Source organism: Carettochelys insculpta, chromosome 5, assembly GCF_033958435.1.
Source record: "Carettochelys insculpta isolate YL-2023 chromosome 5, ASM3395843v1, whole genome shotgun sequence".
NCBI classification, from domain to species: Eukaryota; Metazoa; Chordata; order Testudines; family Carettochelyidae; genus Carettochelys; species Carettochelys insculpta.
Window position 1 is genome coordinate 26,412,224 of NC_134141.1, and position 17,235 is coordinate 26,429,458.

Here is a 17,235-nt window from a genome sequence, read left to right on the forward strand (position 1 = left end):
GTTGGCAGCACATGGGCTTCAGCCTGTCCCACCTGACAAGTCAGCCAACTTTGAATTAAAACACTACTGTGCTTGAGATAAGGGTATTGTGGGTGGAAAGCACTCCAGTGGGGGGCAACACTCTCAAGTTAACATTTGAGTGAAGATAAGCCCTCAGACTCTGACAATGATCAGCTACATTTGGATCTATGTACTGAAAAGGAGACGCTGAACAGTGCTGCCTATAACTGTCAAATTGTAACTGCCATTTTTTTCCCCCTTGTTTTTTCAGGTTGCATGCCTGGTTGGACTTGATGCATGAAATTTGCATGACTCCTAACAACATATTTCTGGAACAAATATGGCCTGCCCAGCGAATAGTAGTGGCATTATCTCAGGTAACTAACATTGGGACACTTTTCCCTATTGAGGTTTGTTTAAAACATTGTTTATTATGAAACTGTGAATTTGTTAGACGCAAATGACTAAACAAATATTTGGCAGCATTTTCCTTCTATAGTAAAGAGGGTTTTTTCCCCTTTGGCTATTTTTGTTTTGATGCATTTTGCAAATAGCTCTCCTCACTTGAAAACATGAATGAATGAAGGTTCTAGTGGCAGAACGTCACCTGGAGTAAATCAGCCTAAATGAACTGAAGTAACTGCACTAGTTAGCATCAGATATCAGCCTTATAGTTTCACTGCAGACAAATGGATATTATGGTGTAGTGGAGTTTTAGGCCTGACAAGCGCTCATGTGACGTCTGAAGCCTAGGGTGTTGGACGTCTCTTATGTGTCTAATTTGTACTTCTTTTGGTTTCCACCATAATCTAGAATGAGTGTTATTTATTCGTTTTACTTTGGGTTATGCATCGCCATGGGAATTTATTTGGGTGCGGGTCAGTGTTGCCTGTAACTTTTTCCATCTGGGGTGGAATGGATTTTGTTATATGAACCATCATGTGTCCAGATGTGCACCACCAATAGAAACACATGCAGCCGGCTGTGGGCAGCTATGGGAGCTTTGAATATCAGCTGGGCAGTACCTGAATCTCTCCTGGGTGGCTGCCCAAGAGTAACAAGGGTAACACTAATGGATATGGGTAACATTGGTTACTCTTTAAAATCTGAGTCTAAGGGATGTTCAAAGGTTACAAGTGAGGTTGATAAATGGAAGGGGTCAGAGATTATGGAACAGTTGATATGAAAAGTTCTGCAGCACTTAACTGTTGTGTCAATATTTTCTTGCTCTCTGGAGCATTCCACAAACATGACTTTAGCATACTGCAGTCAGCCTTTCAGTGCAAACTAGGTGGAGAATTTCAGATGCAAGGCAGAAGCTTTCATACTCTAGTGCACTAAGTATTCCTAATGTATGCAAGCTTGCAGCATGGGCGTGCAAACTGAGGCCTGGGAATGTGAGAAGCGTGTTATGTTTTTTCCCATGGCATGTGAAACCTTTAAACACATTTTGCTGGTGAGTCAAAAATGATATTACAACTATTTTAAAGATTATAAAAATTTTATTGGACTCACACATGCTTGTTGAAATATAGTCTGTTAGATGATGGGCAATACTTGTAGTTACACATGTTGTTTGGCAATGTTTTAACTTTAGAAACTTCTGTTACAGAACTAGTATGAGATCCGTAAGGTACTGGCTGCATTAGTTATGTTTGGTATAGAATTTGGCATAGAATTTGTCAATACAAAGAACTAGAAAGTATTCTCTATGGGCAAAAAGCAGGTGGAAGTTATCTTTGGTTGTGCAAAGAGATGAAGAATTCTTACATCCCAATCCTAACAGACTAGTGGGATAAATGGAAAACTCTATTGAAAATGAACTTCTTGGTAATTTCTGATCATAGTTTACATGTCTGGTAAACAGCCTTAAAACACTGAGCAGAAGCAGAAATAATTTAAAAAAACTATTAACAAAATAAGATTGACCCATATTCAAGATAATCGTGATAATTTTCTCTTTTTGTATATAAATAGTTATGTTGTATATGTAACTTTTTCTAAAAATAAATACCAAGTTTATTTTAAAAAAAAATTATAACACTTTATAAAGATATTGCAATTTGAATTAGACACAGAAGTTCAATGTTAGTTCCTCACCCACCACAGGTTTCGCTTTTTATTTTTCTCCATGTATTCGTGCTTCAGGCCAGGCAGAACTTTGTACTTCAAATTTTTTTTTTAAAACAACGTTCTGCATAGATATATTTGACTATATCTGATTGGCCTTTTAATATTTTGAACTGTTAAATGGTCTAATAACAGAAAATTGTGATAGTCTGATGCTTCAACTTATTAAATGCTAAATGTTTGAAATGGGAATCTGTTACTACAAGAATGTTTAGTTTTGAGATCTGTCTGCAAAATAGGACTCAGTACAGAGTAGAAATGGTTTGCTCCCTTACTGAGAGCAAGTATAATCAACTGTGTCAAAACAGAAAGTTCAGCTGTACTGTATACTGTTCCACTGCTTTGTAAAATGCTGTCAAGACTTGTCCGCTTTATAAACCCTTGAGGCCTCAGTTTTAATGTGTAACACTTAGTTTTGTATGTGCATGCTTCTCCAAACCTGGATATTTCACAATGGGTTAAGTGCTTTTTCTACAGACATGTATGATTTGCTATTCTACTGTGCTAAGTGAGGGAGATCGCCTTTAACTCCTGCTCATCTGGGCGTTGGGAATATTACAGCAGGTTTCGAAGAGTGAATAACTTCAGAGGTGGGGATGTTCTGCACACAGGACTTCTGAATCAGTCATTAGCAAGAAAGGAACTAGACTTGCAATGAGCTTCAGAACTAGGCATATGCTACTTGAATAGTTTGCCTGTTTTTATTTTGCCTGTTTTGAGCACAAATTCAACCACCTTGATCTGCAAGGTGAATGGTTCTTTGCTTTAGCTGCTAACTTACCAATGTGAGTACTGAGACTACTAAATGTGTATGCCTACTATGTCTTTTTGATTAATTTTCAGACTATTTGAGCCTATCTGGCAGATTGGCTGCAGATTGGGAAGGGGAGTTTTAAAGTTTGTTTATGGGAAAGATTCACTCCATTTCGCATGTATGTAGAAGAACTCAGAGAACTTCTTTTATAACAAATATGCATTGGAATGATGATACGTTTAGTTATAAATATTTTTTCTGTTTGTCATATGAGACCATCTAAAGGGCAAATAACTTGACGAAAGCTAGCTGTGAAAAAGGTTGCTGATTGTAAATTTTAATAGTTCTTGTATATTTCAGCAAAGATGGTATACTTTAAATAAGGCTAATAAATAACTGGAACTGTAATGGAATTAAGGCCGGTCTGTCAATGATTCAGTTGTTGGTGAATTACTTAAAGTCAAGTTTAAATATTCCTTTTTTGGTTCTGTTGCACAGTATTCATATGTAGTACGAAAATTGTGTTTGTTTTGTTTTGTTAGCATGAACTATAAGTTTTGTTCATCATCCTCAAAAAAAGGAAATTATTTTTAAGAGGGACTGGCTTCTAATTCTTGGTTTAGGTCTCACTAACATCAAGCATAAGCTGCTGCAGACGACGATGGGAGATGAATGGCTTTCTTTCCTCTTTATGGGAAATGGTTTCTGTTTTGTTTCACTGAGAATTGTGGGGCTCAGAGTATTGTCAGTTCTTCACTTACTAGAATCTAGTTCTAAGCTGGGTTTGGCCTCTTGTGCTGACTGACTAGGTCTCGAAACTCCATGGGGCTGGAGCAGTGCAGCTTGTTACAGCAGGCCCTCTGTTAGGAATGTGGTGCTTAAGAGGGCAGCTACTTGGAAGTGCAGCTTCACTGAGTGTCCCTACCAACCAGTGACACCAAACAAAATTCTAGTGACTGTAAGGCAGGGCAGCCTAAGATGATGATTTCTCAGATAGTAACAATGTCATCACCACCCTCTGGGCTCAACTTACAACACATATTACTTGGTTTAGCATCCGCCTTGATGGACACAGATGTAATATTGCAAGACCCCACCAGCACTGTTGCAATTAAGTCTATTAGGTTTTCCACTGACTAAACCCCTATTAACAGATAATCACAATTAATTTCAGACTGCAACTTACATTATGGGGTTGCTTGGAAATGTTTCCATTACCCCCTAAAACCAAAACAATGCCCCACAGAAATACCTCTTTCTGATGTTTTATTTTTAATGCAAAAAGTCTTTCTTCTCTTAGCTGCTGATTTCTGTTCCGTCTTAACACAGGCAAATATGTTTGGGATCTGGTACACCAAAGAGCTACAAATCCCATAATATGAAACAGGATTCACTAGTGAAAGGAATACACAAAAAAATTGCATTGTCTTTGCAATGCAACAAAGCTAGAGAACACTACAGGCATTAGGGAACTGATCGCTGGGCTCAGTTCGCTTTCGTGCTCTCCTCAAATTCCTCTCACTGATACTTCCATACATTTGCATGCAGAGCTTGTAGACGTGTGCCATGCACCTGTGCTTAGCAACAGAAATTTTTCTTGCAACCTTGAGTCAATTGGAAAGCAACTCTTAAAATTTACAGACATCCTTTGTCTGTGCAGTAGGTAAGGCATAGTATTGGTACAGTACTGTCACATAGGCCCTGTGATGAAGTATTTACCCTGCAAATGCTGTGAATGGTTTGATATGGGCCTATTAATCCACCTCCTTGCACACTTTTGAGAGGGTCAGGCCTACCTAGAGCCAAAGTCTAGCTGGAGAAGAGCTTCATCAGATTCTTCAGAGCAAGGCACGGTGTGTCTAAGCCCACAGGCTGTGGGCCTGATCAAAGCACAGAAGTCTATGATTAGACTGGACGACTGTCTAGGCTAGAGCATCAGAGGTTCCTGACAAGGGGGCTGCCAGCTATGGCCAGCTGGGCCGAAGGTTTGGTTCATATACATTTGTTAGACTTTTTGTGTTGGACTCTCTGGCCTTGGAAGGGGTCTGGTCTGGCTGAAGGGCCAGGACACACCTACACTGGAACAGGTCAACAGATAGTGGAGGGGCACTGAGGCACAGCTGCCTCAGTGTCCCCCTTCCCCGTCAACTGATTTTTCATACTTCACACTGTGTGCAGTGAAATACATCCTCAGAGCATTCAGTGTGAACAGTGAGAGTTACTGATGTGTGACTTTAAAAGGGTTTGGAGACCTACTTCATATAATCAAGCAAGCCTTTACCAGAGCTCTAGAGTTCAGGCTTCCAAGGAGCAGCTTAACTTATTCCCCTGACTTAAGTAATTAAAATCCAGTAGTCCGCTAGATCTCGGGTACCTCTGATAGAGGTTCCCTGACTCCAAAGGGAAAACTGTAAAACCTACCTGCCGACTTGAGGTAGGGTTTGTTCTGTCATGGTTTAATCCAGCTCTCCCTTAGATCACTCAGTAGGGCATGATTTTAAGCCCTTGCTTTCAGAGACCGGAAGATACTGACACATTCTGGTCAGCTCTGCAGGATTAAGCAGAAGTAAAAGTTTGGGGGAGCAGCAATGAATGGTCCTGTGGCACCTTGTAGACTAACAGAAAAGTTTTGAGCATCAGCTTTCGTGAGCACAGAAAAAGCTCATGCTCAAAACTTTTCTGTTAGTCTATAAAGTGCCACAGGACCCTTCGTTGCTGTTACAGATCCAGACTAACACGGCTACCCCTCCAAAGTTTGGGGGAGTGTTGCTAACTTCTGTGATTTTTATCACGAGTCTCGGTAGTTTTCTTAAAGCCCCATCTCCTGTGATCATGTGATTGGGAGATGCTCTGCTTGCTTTTTTCCATTAAATAATAGTAATGTTTCAAGCCCTCCTAATTGTAAGAGAATCTTGAAAATGTGAATCCCAAAAGGCAAATAGAAAAACTCCAGCATTACTTCTTAAATCTCATTAATTGGGGTGGGAGGGAAGCTCTATAACAATGCATAATTGATCAGCCGTTGAGTCAAACATCTAGTAATCATGTATTAAGCATTTTCATTAAAAGTCTATTTATAAAACTGGACTGCTTTAAGCCAACATTTGCTTTCTTTTTGTCATGCAAAACTTCTCACTGCTTTTTAGGAAATTTTGCAAAATATTTATAAGCATTGCTTACAAGTTTGCTTGAGCTACCAGGATATTTTTGATAAATTATTGCAGCAGCTTCTCTAATTATTTTATTCAGCCACAGGAAACTACTTGAAAGAATATAATCTCGGATCAGGTGCAGCTGCACACAAACTCATGGCAGAACCCATGGGGCCAGGACTGGTAATAAATGCAGCTGAAGGAGAAACTAGGTTGTAATAGTTCTTCAGAGCAGGGGTGGGGAACTTGTGGGCTGCATGCGGCCCATCAGGATAATCTGATTGTGGGCAATGAGACATTTTGCTGACATCGACTGTCTGCAGGCATTGCCCCTTGCATCTTCCAGTGGCTGCGGTTCTCTGGCCAATGGGAGCTGTGGGAAGCAGTGGCCGGCACATTCCTGTGGCCCCTTCACCTGCAGACTCTGTCCCTGCATTTCCCATTGGCCGAGAGCAGAGAACTGCCACCACTGAGAGCTGTGGGGGTGGGGTGGGGGGTAGTGCCTGCTTATGGTCCACATCAGCAGAACATTCACGGCCTGCAATCAGATCACCCATATGGACCGCAGGTGCCCACCACTGCTTTAGAATATTAATGGAATCTGTCGTAGGAAGGCAGATGTTTCTCTTTGTCATTTAGGTTAGAGTTAAAATACATATTTTTGTGGGACTCTCATGTGTGAATTGAGATTAGCAGAAATGAGTGTTCAGAAGCTTAGTAGCTCCAGACATTTGAGATTTCAGTACCATTTTTTCCCCCACTGATTTGAACATCATGTATGAACGCTGGGAATGGCACCCAGACAGACAGCTGCTAGCATTCTTCTTCACTGGAGGGATGATTTCCTGGAGAACAGGCTTTTCCAGAATAGTACTTCAGTGCCATTGATTCTGCAAATTTGAGTATTCTTAACTCAAACCACATAGTGTTTGCTTAGTTCAGTTCTTATGAACTAGTCAGGTTCAGATGAGTTCATATTTTAGTTGAGCCAAATACCCAACCAGTGCTGGTGTGGTTCAGTACTGGGGACAGTGTGACTCACGGTATACATATACAGCTATGCCTTGCCTTTCCTTCAGCATTCAGAGTGCAATCGGCATATGTCCAATCATGATTAAAATGAAAGAATAAACTGAATGCTTCCTCTTTTGCATGGGGTGCGGCTAGTGTTGATTTGGCACCATTGCTTCCAAATAGGAGAACAATGCTGAGTTGCTGCATCTTAGCATTCCATGCATGGGCACGATACATGCAAGATTTATACAACTGGTATCTTACCAGCGCCTCACCCATGTAGATGTGGTGATTCATTTTGATGATGCACACCACTTTGAAACAAACTAGGGTGGAGACCTTGACATTTGTGGGGTGGAGGGTTGCATGCACCAGTTTCAACAACATCATTACAAAACTTATCTACATTTTCATGAACCCAACATTTCTTACCTAGTGATTCCAAATCTGTCTCGGGGGCAAATTTCTAACAATTCAGAATGGGCACATTTTAACAGCTGACTATCTGTCTCTTTGGGGTGGATTTATAGTAATATCTTTCTTACTCATTGTTTGATTCATGCTTCTGACACGACTGCATCCTCTCCAGCAATGTATGGTCATGGCGTTGGCTTGGCTTTGGACCCTGGAGTGTCCTAATGGGCAACTTTCCTGAGAGCTCACATGGAAGGACTGGGGTTCCCAGGACTTTGTGCCATTGTGTCTCTCCTCACCTGTCTCCCACTCCCTATGAGTGTTTCTCTCCGGCTTCCCCAGTAATTTTACAAAGAAATGTAATTAGTTGCTGTTAAACTCAGCGCTTGTCCACACTTCGAATGCTGCAGTGGCACAGCTGCAGTACTTCAGCGACGAGGCTACCAACACCATAAGGAGGACTTGTTCCCATCAGCATCAGTTCAACACCCTCCTGAAAAGTGGTAGTTTTGTGGACAGGAGAAGCCATCACATTGATATGGCCCTGTCTGTGCAGGGAAGTAGGTTGTTGTAACTGCTTAGGAACATGGAAAATCCATGCCCCTTGAGTGATACAGTTATACTCAAGGAAGTTTGGGTGTATAGGCTGTATGTGGATAATGTTATCCCAGATGTTGTTTTATTTGGGAGGAAATTGAAATCTGGATGAAAAGCAACTGGCTGAAGATAAAACCAGATAAGATGGGTTTGAGGCTAGTAAGAAGGGTAAAGCACAGCAAAGAATTGTCAGGATCAGTCACTTAACGTGCTACGTTAGGGACCACTGCATCCAAGGTGGAGTGCAACATGTATCTTGTTGGATTGCTCATTTGTCCTGGACAGCTGGCCTACCTACAAACACGTATCTTTGGTTAGCTCAAAGACTACTCCCCTTCCTCTCTAGCGCGGTTCATCTCAGAGAGGTAGCCGTGTTAGTATATTCACAAAACCAAAAAAGCAATCCAGTAGCACCTGTCTGTTTGCCTGGGGCCATCATTGTTTTCTTAAATCTCAAGGTTAAGCTTCTGACGTGCCCTGCCTGGGTCTGACCATGAAAGTTGCATGGAGATGGCAACTGGTTCTTCTTTTGTGATCTGTCTCTTAACAGTATGAACTGGCTCCCTCTCCAATTCTGAATCCAGGTAAAGGTATTTTATCTTTAGCTTCTGAAATCCATTAATGGTCTTGTAATGAAAGTATCTCAGCGACCATATGTCCCTACCAAGTAGCTGTGATCAATAAGCTCATGGAAGCTCATAGTCCCCAATGAGTTTGTGATTTTCACTTTTGTATAGCACTATGGCCTGGATTTTACTCTCACTTAGGCTGGGTCTACGTGGTGCTCTGCCCGGCGCCACTGCCAGCAGAGCTGTGCAAAGTGAGCTTCTTGGGATTGCAAATGGCTTCCTATTTGCATACTCTTGAAGCTCATTACCATAGCCATGCGAGGGTTCATTGCTGGCCCTGCAGAGGCTGTGTGGATGTGCCTCTGCTGGCTTAACAGGGCCAGGAGCCAGAGCACCCACTTGTCCTGCAGCAGCAGGAGCCAGGAGCTGGAGCCCCCACTGCAACAACCTGGCAGTGCAGGGAGCGTGGAGGCCAGGAGCCTACAAAAAAAGCACTGGGTAAATCCAAAGATCACATAAAAACAGTCTCTGCCAGATTTTGTTTTCTCAGCAGTACTAGGGAATGAATTAGCTCTCAAACTGCATTGTCCCCATATACTGTACTTCTTCCCCCTGAAATTCAATTCCACTCTGTTCCCAATGTGATTTCCTTCTTCCCTTGGATTGCCAACCTGCCAGGATTGCCCTGAGGTCTCCAAAAATTAAGATTAATCTTTAATTAAAGATTGTCATGTGATGGAACCTCCAGAAATATGTACAACTCACACTGGCAAACCCTGCTCACATCCTCTCCTACATCTTTGGGGAATGTAGCCTTGTATGTAAAGAGTCCTCATGCTTTCTTCCTTCACTCAAATTCATAACTATCACAGTTATTGAAATAAAGGGTTGAACTTGTTGTTCATATGACATATGTTGCAGCTTTCACAGCAGTGGTTCTTAGAATAGTAACAGTGTCTGAATAACACAGCTGGACAGACTTTAAATTACAGACTCCCACCTGGAGACTTGTTCTGATGGATCCTGCTCTGAGTTTGGATACAGCCAGGTTTTTTCAAGATTTCAAAATGCCGATTTAGCGTGGCAAATGACCGCTGTTTGTTTCCCCTCCATCTTGCTTCATTTTTTTCCAGTTACGACCATCTAGATATTTTTCCCTCCAAAGTAGTATGATTACTGACCCTTTGATAACCCTTTCCTATTTGTCCTCTTGATTATTTTATGACTGTGGCTTTTACTGCATTTTGTCTTATTTTACAGCTGTACATCCTAAGCAGAAGAGGCTTACCGGTTACGGTTAACCAGTGGGGTTGGAGCAGCCCAGTGCAGGCAGGGGGTTGCTCCCGCTCTGCATGGCCTGCAGGGAAGGCTCCAGCATGGTCGGAATAGCCCTTGGCCATAGTAGGCCCAGCCTGGGAGCTCCACTTTCAGAGGTGCTCCATCCCTGACAGAGCAGCCCCCATCTGCGGCAGGGGACAGCCTCCCCACCTCCCCTCCATTTAATCAGTTAACTGGTTAAATTTAATGTTTAACTGGTTAACTAATTAAATGGGATTTTACATCCCTCCACAACGTGCTATGTGGTATTACAGAGAACAGATATTTTGTATATGGAACTTCCTGAGGGTCTCTGCTTTTCATTCATAATTTTTGCCAGTCTTATTTGACTAAATAGGAACTTCTTATAGTCGGTGAATAGATTAATTCCCTCTAGAATTTTTCTTGAAAAGTCTTTTCAGATTCGTGGTACCAGAAGTTCATATCTGGCTCAGTAAAGTTCATGGATCATCCATACTCATACACACACACACAATTTTGCGTAAACTGGGGAGCAGGGACCCCTGGAATTCCCTTGGCTGGGGGATACAGGCAGCTGGAGTCTCTGCTGGGTGAAGCCAGGGAGCAGCAGTGCTCTGCCATCATGCCAGCCGCCCACTTCCCCTAGCTGGGGGACGTGGGGGAGGCAGCCACACAGCTCCCAGCTTCTCCTAGCTGGGGGGCACACAGCTGCTTGCAGCATTGTTTCTCGCATCTGAGAGAAACCCTGCCGCAAGGGTCGGGGATTTACTGTACTAGAGTTTGAACAGGGGAATCATTAGCAATATGTTAACAAGGCTTCTCACTTATTGACACCATCTCCCCTACTTGGCCATCAGAAGTGCACATCCACGTATGTAAGTAAACTAAGTGGATATTTCATGACATAAAGGGTCGTATTCACTGCACCTCTCTCGGTGAGTACATGCAAATTGATGTTTCCACATGCAGCCAGAGGAGTCGGTTCACTTACTAAGTTGTTTTGCATGTGAAAACTGAGAAGCTGGCTAGAAAGGTGACCATAAGTCTACTTCAGTCACTGGAGGTGGCTTGCTAATGTTTGAATTCTTTAAAGGCAGTTATTTAAACCAAAAATACATGTTTGAGGTTTTATACGCTAAGTGGCCACCAATTTTAGTGTGCTGCTCCTTTAAAAAAAGAGAGGTGGAGTGGGGTGTGTGTTAATTTTTAAAAATGTTTTTCAGAACTTCATCTACGTTTTTCCATCCATGTTGAGACAAAATCCCTCTTGCGCAAATGTCTGATATAAATCCTGTCCAGCTTGCACTTGGGCCGTTCACTCTGGTTTTTGTTTTGTAAGGGCATATGATATAGTCTGTTGTTGTACGACAGGGGTCTGTAATCTGAAGCTTCAGATCCGCATGTGGCTCTTTAAGGATTTCTTTGTGGCTCCTGATGCTATAATTGAAAAGTAAAGAAAAAAAAATCCTTATTATTTTTGATAAACAGTGAATGTGTAAAAGTCCAAAAATGAACATCTCATATCTAAATAGGAAACAATATGTGATTTCAAAACATTGGATAACTCCCCTAGCATCCTCCAGAGGGAGAGAGAAGGCTCGGGAGTGACTGTCAGGAAGACAGTGGTACAAACACAAACATAAATTTTGAGGAAATATAATAGGTAAAAAGTTTATGAACTTCCTGCAGTAAATACATATTGCATTACAAATCCTTGGCTACGTCTACACTGAAGCAGCAGATAGGAATGAGGGGATTTCGAAGTTCCTGGGGTCCTTTCAGAAAGGATCCCCATCTGGACAAGCCATGCAGCATTAGTAATCTTTGAAATGGCCATTTGTGTGGCCATTTCAAAGTTTTGTTTCAGTGTAGACACAGCCTGTGTGTGTGTGGGGGGCGGGGCGTGGTCTTAAAATAGGGGTTACAAAAAGTATGGTTTGGTGTTATTTATTAAGGACCATCTCATAGTCACATCCATTGCGGCTCTTGAATTTTTTTTTTTTTTTTACTGAATAGGAAGAAATGGCTCTTCTTGCTATTTTTGTTGCTGACCCCTGTTGAAGGAAGTCAGAATGGCCACCACTAGACACTTGTCTAATTTCACTGAGTCCTCAGTTTTTCTGCAGACTAATCAGCTTCTCAGTCATTAGTGCTGTTCTCTGGCTTCATTTTTGTTTTCCCTGTAAACAGTAGCTGAATGTTTCTGTTTGGCTCCATAAGAGTCTGGGAGGTCAAAAGAGTGAATAAAGACACAATCTCTGCCTTTAGTTTTAATATTCATCAGTCCAAATAGCTGTGTAAATGTGAAATCAATCTGTGGAGGAAACTGATGCATTTTCAGGTTTTTTCCCCCTCCCTTTATGTTTATGGCAGAACTCTTTGGCTTGTGGAATTATTTACAGAGCTTTGAGGAAGGTCTACTGTAGATGTGTGATCCTGACTGAGACACATCTGTGTCAGATGTCAAGCACTTGAAGCCACAAAATAATGACAAACAGATGGACCACATGGGGACAGCTGCTATTTTCTTTCCCTTTCCAGTGTGTTTGACTAGCCTTTAATATTAGTTTTCATTACTCTTTTTTTCCCCCAAAAGAATTTTGGCATCTACTATTGAGCATAACTCGGGGGGGGGGGCGGGGGGGGTGTGAATGACGCTTCATATTCCTACGTGCACTGGGTTTTTGTGAATTTTTTTTTCTTTTTTCCTCCAACAAACTCTGATGGGAGAAAACTAAAGATGGGCTGTCCTGTGTTTCTTTTACCACTTTTTAAGAACAGAGGCTTGTACACACAGTTCAGAGACTTCCTGTGAAGTACTGTCTCTTAAATTAAATTGGTAACTGCTTAAAAGGAACAATTTTTAGGTCTGATTTCTCCCCAGGCTCGAATCTGGTTGAGAGGAACAGTGAGTGCAGCATTCTACATGGAATGAACGATGTGGAGCTTGGCCAACCTTCTAATTGGGACAATAGTTAATCATATTGTAAAGACCAAATTGTGGGCATGGTTCCAGCTACTTACATCATGTTCAGTCAGCTGTACACAATGAGGTGTGAGGCAGACTGTATATTCAGACACATCAGCAAGTGGTGATAGTTGTTTGGTTTCTACCCAAGACTTGTGCCACACACTTCTGCCTAGTACCACGGGCAAAATTTTGTTTACTCTGCCCAGATGCTTATCGTTACTTTCACCTTTCTTCTTGAAGTGACTTCAGTAGGGTTGCCAACTGTCTAATCACACAGACCCAGACACCCCTTCCCTGAGGCCAGGTCCCATCCTAGCCCTTCTCCAAGGCCCTGTCCCCACTCACTCCATCCCATCTCCATCCTTCGTTTGCTCTCCCTCACCAGGATGGAGCAAGGGTTGGTGTGCAGGCTCTGTGCTGCATATGAGTGATTGGGAGTGTGAGGGGAAGCTCTGGGCTGAACCTGGGATAGGGGTTGGGGTGAAGTGGGGTGCAGCTGTGTGAGAAAGTATGCAGGAGTACAGAGCAGTTACACCATTGCAAAAAATAGTCACGTAGACAACACCTGAGAAGGTGAGGTGTGGTGTGGTGTGCTGTGGGGCTGATACCACTGCTGGCCTGGGTGTGTGGCAGGAGTGACTTGATAACGGCACCATTCCACCAGCAATTCAAAGGGGCCTGGGGCTGTGGCTGTGGACAGGTCTGGGCCACTTTGAATCTCCAGGCCCCAGTACAGTTGCCCTCCTTGCCCCCTTCCACCTTGTCCCCCTGGCAGTCGGTGGACCTGGTGCTGTGTGATGCACTGCTGCTTCTGTGGCACAAATGTGGTGACTAGAGTGGCTGAGATTAACTCTTCATTTTGGTTTGGTGGCAAAGAATTTGAGCAACATGAAAAGTGAAAATTCAGAGCTCATTGGGGGTTAAACAAAATAGTTAATTCAACCTGCAGTGCAGGCTTTGCTTTGGTTCTGAGCTTTTTAAAATCTTTCCATGTAATTTTATATATAAAAGTGTTGATGTCTACGGTTTTCTTTTTAGGTGGAAATGAGAAGAGGTTTAACTGAAAGGTCCATGAATCTCTTCAAGATGTAGTGAATTAAAATCTTTGGGCCTGGATTCCCAGTTACATTGATTTGAGTTAGAAGGCATGTCCTATTGCTAAGAAACCACATAAGCTCATGTATTATTTTAAAACACCTTGAGTCAATGTGAAAGGTGCCAACTATTGTTTGACCATTTCCTTGAAAAAGAAAAAAGTTGGTGTTGGATTTATACAAAAAGATTTTATTTTTATCCTTGAAGTTATAAAATGTGTTAAAAAAGAGCAAAGGAAAGCAGAGTGCGGTAGGAGGATGGCAGCTACAATAGAGATAATGTGGGCAAGTAATTATCTGTGTGTGTGACAGAGACCAACAGACAGCGGGTGCGGGGGGGGAAGAGTGTGGAATGAGTAAGAGAAATCATCACAGTTTTTCATTCCTTCCTAGTTTGACTTCCTGAGAAAGATTTAGTCCTTCTTTGCTCATATATGAGTACAATATGTTTGTCATTGTTTTTATAAATTTAACTCATTGTGAGAGGTAGTTCTCTGTGTCCGTTATCACTGCTTATGATGCAAAGAAAAACTGAGCTTTGTTGGCTGGCAGGCAGACTAGAATTTTGTCAGGAAATTCCAAGAGTATAAATAAGTTCTCTGTAGCAAACCCAGGGCTCCTTGCCTGCTGATGTGTTAGGAGTACGCATTCCCTTTAACGCTGGGGAAAATTGTGCTTTAGACTTAATTTCCTGAAAACGAAACACTGAAACATTCAACAGTTACCCCTTCATGGAACGGTAAGTAGGGCTGTGAAATAGAAGAGAACTTAGAGGAGAAAATGGATGTTAGCTTTGTTTGCCATTGTAAAAAAAATGGTTGGTTTTTGTTTTGTTTTGTTTTGTTTTTTTTAAATCATGATTCTTTTTTTTTCAACTGGTGAAATTGAAAGCTAACTACTGAGACCTGGTACATGCACATTAGTTGCATATATTTTTGCTGGTTTATTTTTGTGTGTTTTAATGTAAAGTTTTGACTCCTCTTTAACACAGAGGCACTGTGTAAGGCTGCAGACTGAAGAAAGCTTGTTAATGATTTATGTCAGTTCTGGTCAGGTTTCTTGTGTTCCTGTTCTGTGATTGTTACATACTGAGTGTTTGCTTTTTTTTTTAACAGATGCATATTTTCTCTACAGAGGTCTGCTTATACATGAGGGTACTTCTTATTTTCAGTTACGTGAAGCAGAGGTAGCAAAATCTGTTTTGTGTGGCTTTATTGAAGTGCTACTGATGTACTTTTAAACTATTTACAGATATTCAGAATTTGTCCATAAAACAGCTTTTTGGGCTGATATTTTATATGTTTACTCTGGCTGATGCTGAACTTTCTTTTTATAAAGTTTGAAAAAATCAGATGAGCAGTGTGCACCGTCCAAGTATGGGAAAAGGGTGTTTTTGTTTGGGTTTTTCTTTTTTGGTCTTGTTAGAAAATGGTTTCAATCATACAAACTGCTTTTGTTATAAATGCAGCACATGTCTAATCCCAAGTGAGGAATTTGTGCTGGATTTTTTCAAATGGAAAAGGTTTTGAAACCGCATAATGCGTGCATGTAGAGTATATCACTTTTTTCTTGATGGCAAAATCACATACCAAAATGTAGTTGTACCAGTGCTCATAAGTGAAAATATTTGGGAAATTGTTATTGGAAAAGACAGGGTTTTTTTTTCTTGTTGACCTTACAACTGCAGAGAAGGGTGACCCACAAATGGAGGTCTCCCTTACAGTTTGATACAGTAAGGTAGTACCCTAGAGAGGTTAGACACTTTCCTTATGGTGACCCTTTCCTTTTTACAATAACCCTTTGTAACTGTTCCCAACTTCTCCTTTGTTCAGAGGGTTATATACTATGAAAAGTAGTGACATTACACACTCTGTGTGTTTCTGGGAGTACACAGCTGTGTCTGGGTAGGAGACAAATGCAGCTGTGTTTGTTCAAGTTTCAGCTGATGTCATTGATTGAATTGTTGGTTTGAGGGTTAGGCTGGGGACAGATGTGAGAAATCCTCTAGTTAAGACCTGAGTTTTATCTACCTCCATCTTGACTAGCAAAAGCTAGCAAGAAGCCACTGAAGCCACTGAACTTGCTTGTCAACATACTCTCTCTTTAAGGATGCACTAACTAGATTCTCTTGGACAATGTTGTGTCCAGTGTCATTAGCCTCTTTGGTTAGGAAATGTTATTGAGAAGGCAGTGGCGAGACCTTCCCAGCTGAATCTGAAATACTGTTTGGCCTTGATTTTAGCTAATTTGGCTTTAGGTCTGGGCCAGGTTGAAGGATTGCCCTGAATGCAGTTGGTGGGTAATTTGATAGTATCTGGGAGGGCTGTGCACTGATACAGCTGATCAGAAGGAAGTGGTGATCTGCCGTTGGACCCCAACAGGGATGGATGAGTGGCTGTGTTCCTGTCCTTCAGACAGATTCCAGGGGTTATTGGTTAGCTGGTCTCCCTTGCTTCCTCAGCTCTCTGAGTCATTGCTTCACAGGGTTCCATTCTGTTGCCATCCTGTTCACTGTGTGTATGGTATTGTCGCTGCTAAGAATAAGGCATGTTTTGAACTCCTGTCCGCAAACTCAGAGTGATGAACATGAGGCAAAATCCTAATGAAGACCAGGCAGATTTTAGCTATAACTTGTGTTAAAGTCAGTCTGCCTGTTCCTCACTAGGATTTCACCTCATGGTAGTTACCTTCATGAGAAGGTGATTAGGCAACACTTTTCCTAGTAAAAATGCATCCAGGGGTTAACTAGGAAAGAAGCATGGGAAGCTTAGTTTAGACAAGACTTAGAAAAGCAACTGGGAAGAGTGACCAGTTGTTGTTGCCCCTTGCCTGCCATTGGTACACAAGTTCGCAACCAGCAGGTGCTGTGGTTGCTGAAATCTGTTGTGGCACTTGTAGACCTGGCTGGTCTGGCACCCTGAGGACATGTGTGGTCCTGGGGCAGAGGAGGTCAGTGCTCCCCTGCTGGCAGCCAGCCCTGCTCCTGGTCTCTGGCCCACAGCCATGGCTCCTGCTGTATAGCTTCCAGCTTCCCGGCCCCTAGCCATGGATTCCTGACTGCTGTCACCTTCCTGGACAGAAGCCTGGCCCCAGCTGCAGCTCCCCAGCTGCCTTCAGCTTTCCAGCCCCTGGTTGTGGCTATCCAGCTGTGGCTACCAGTTGCCACATCTCAGTCCTGGCCATTGTTCCTTAGCTGCTGCTGGCTTCCTGGCCCCTACTAGCTTTCTGGCCCCCATTGCAG

At 42.3% G+C, this 17,235-nt stretch overlaps 1 protein-coding gene across 5 annotated transcripts in view; it reads left to right on the top strand.

Moving 5' to 3' along the window:
• The window catches only part of KANK1 (KN motif and ankyrin repeat domains 1), a 165,316-nt gene that overhangs the window by 106,700 nt on the left and 41,381 nt on the right, over nucleotides 1-17,235 (top strand). For 2 of the 5 annotated variants that reach the window (XM_074994821.1, XM_074994822.1), the window contains exon 2: nucleotides 272-377. The exons of the other annotated variants lie outside the window; for them this stretch is intronic. In XM_074994821.1, coding sequence (XP_074850922.1) covers nucleotides 341-377 — 37 coding nt within the window. In that variant the 5' untranslated portion in view covers nucleotides 272-340. The remainder of the gene's footprint in view (nucleotides 1-271; nucleotides 378-17,235) is intronic. 5 annotated transcript variants of the gene reach the window in all.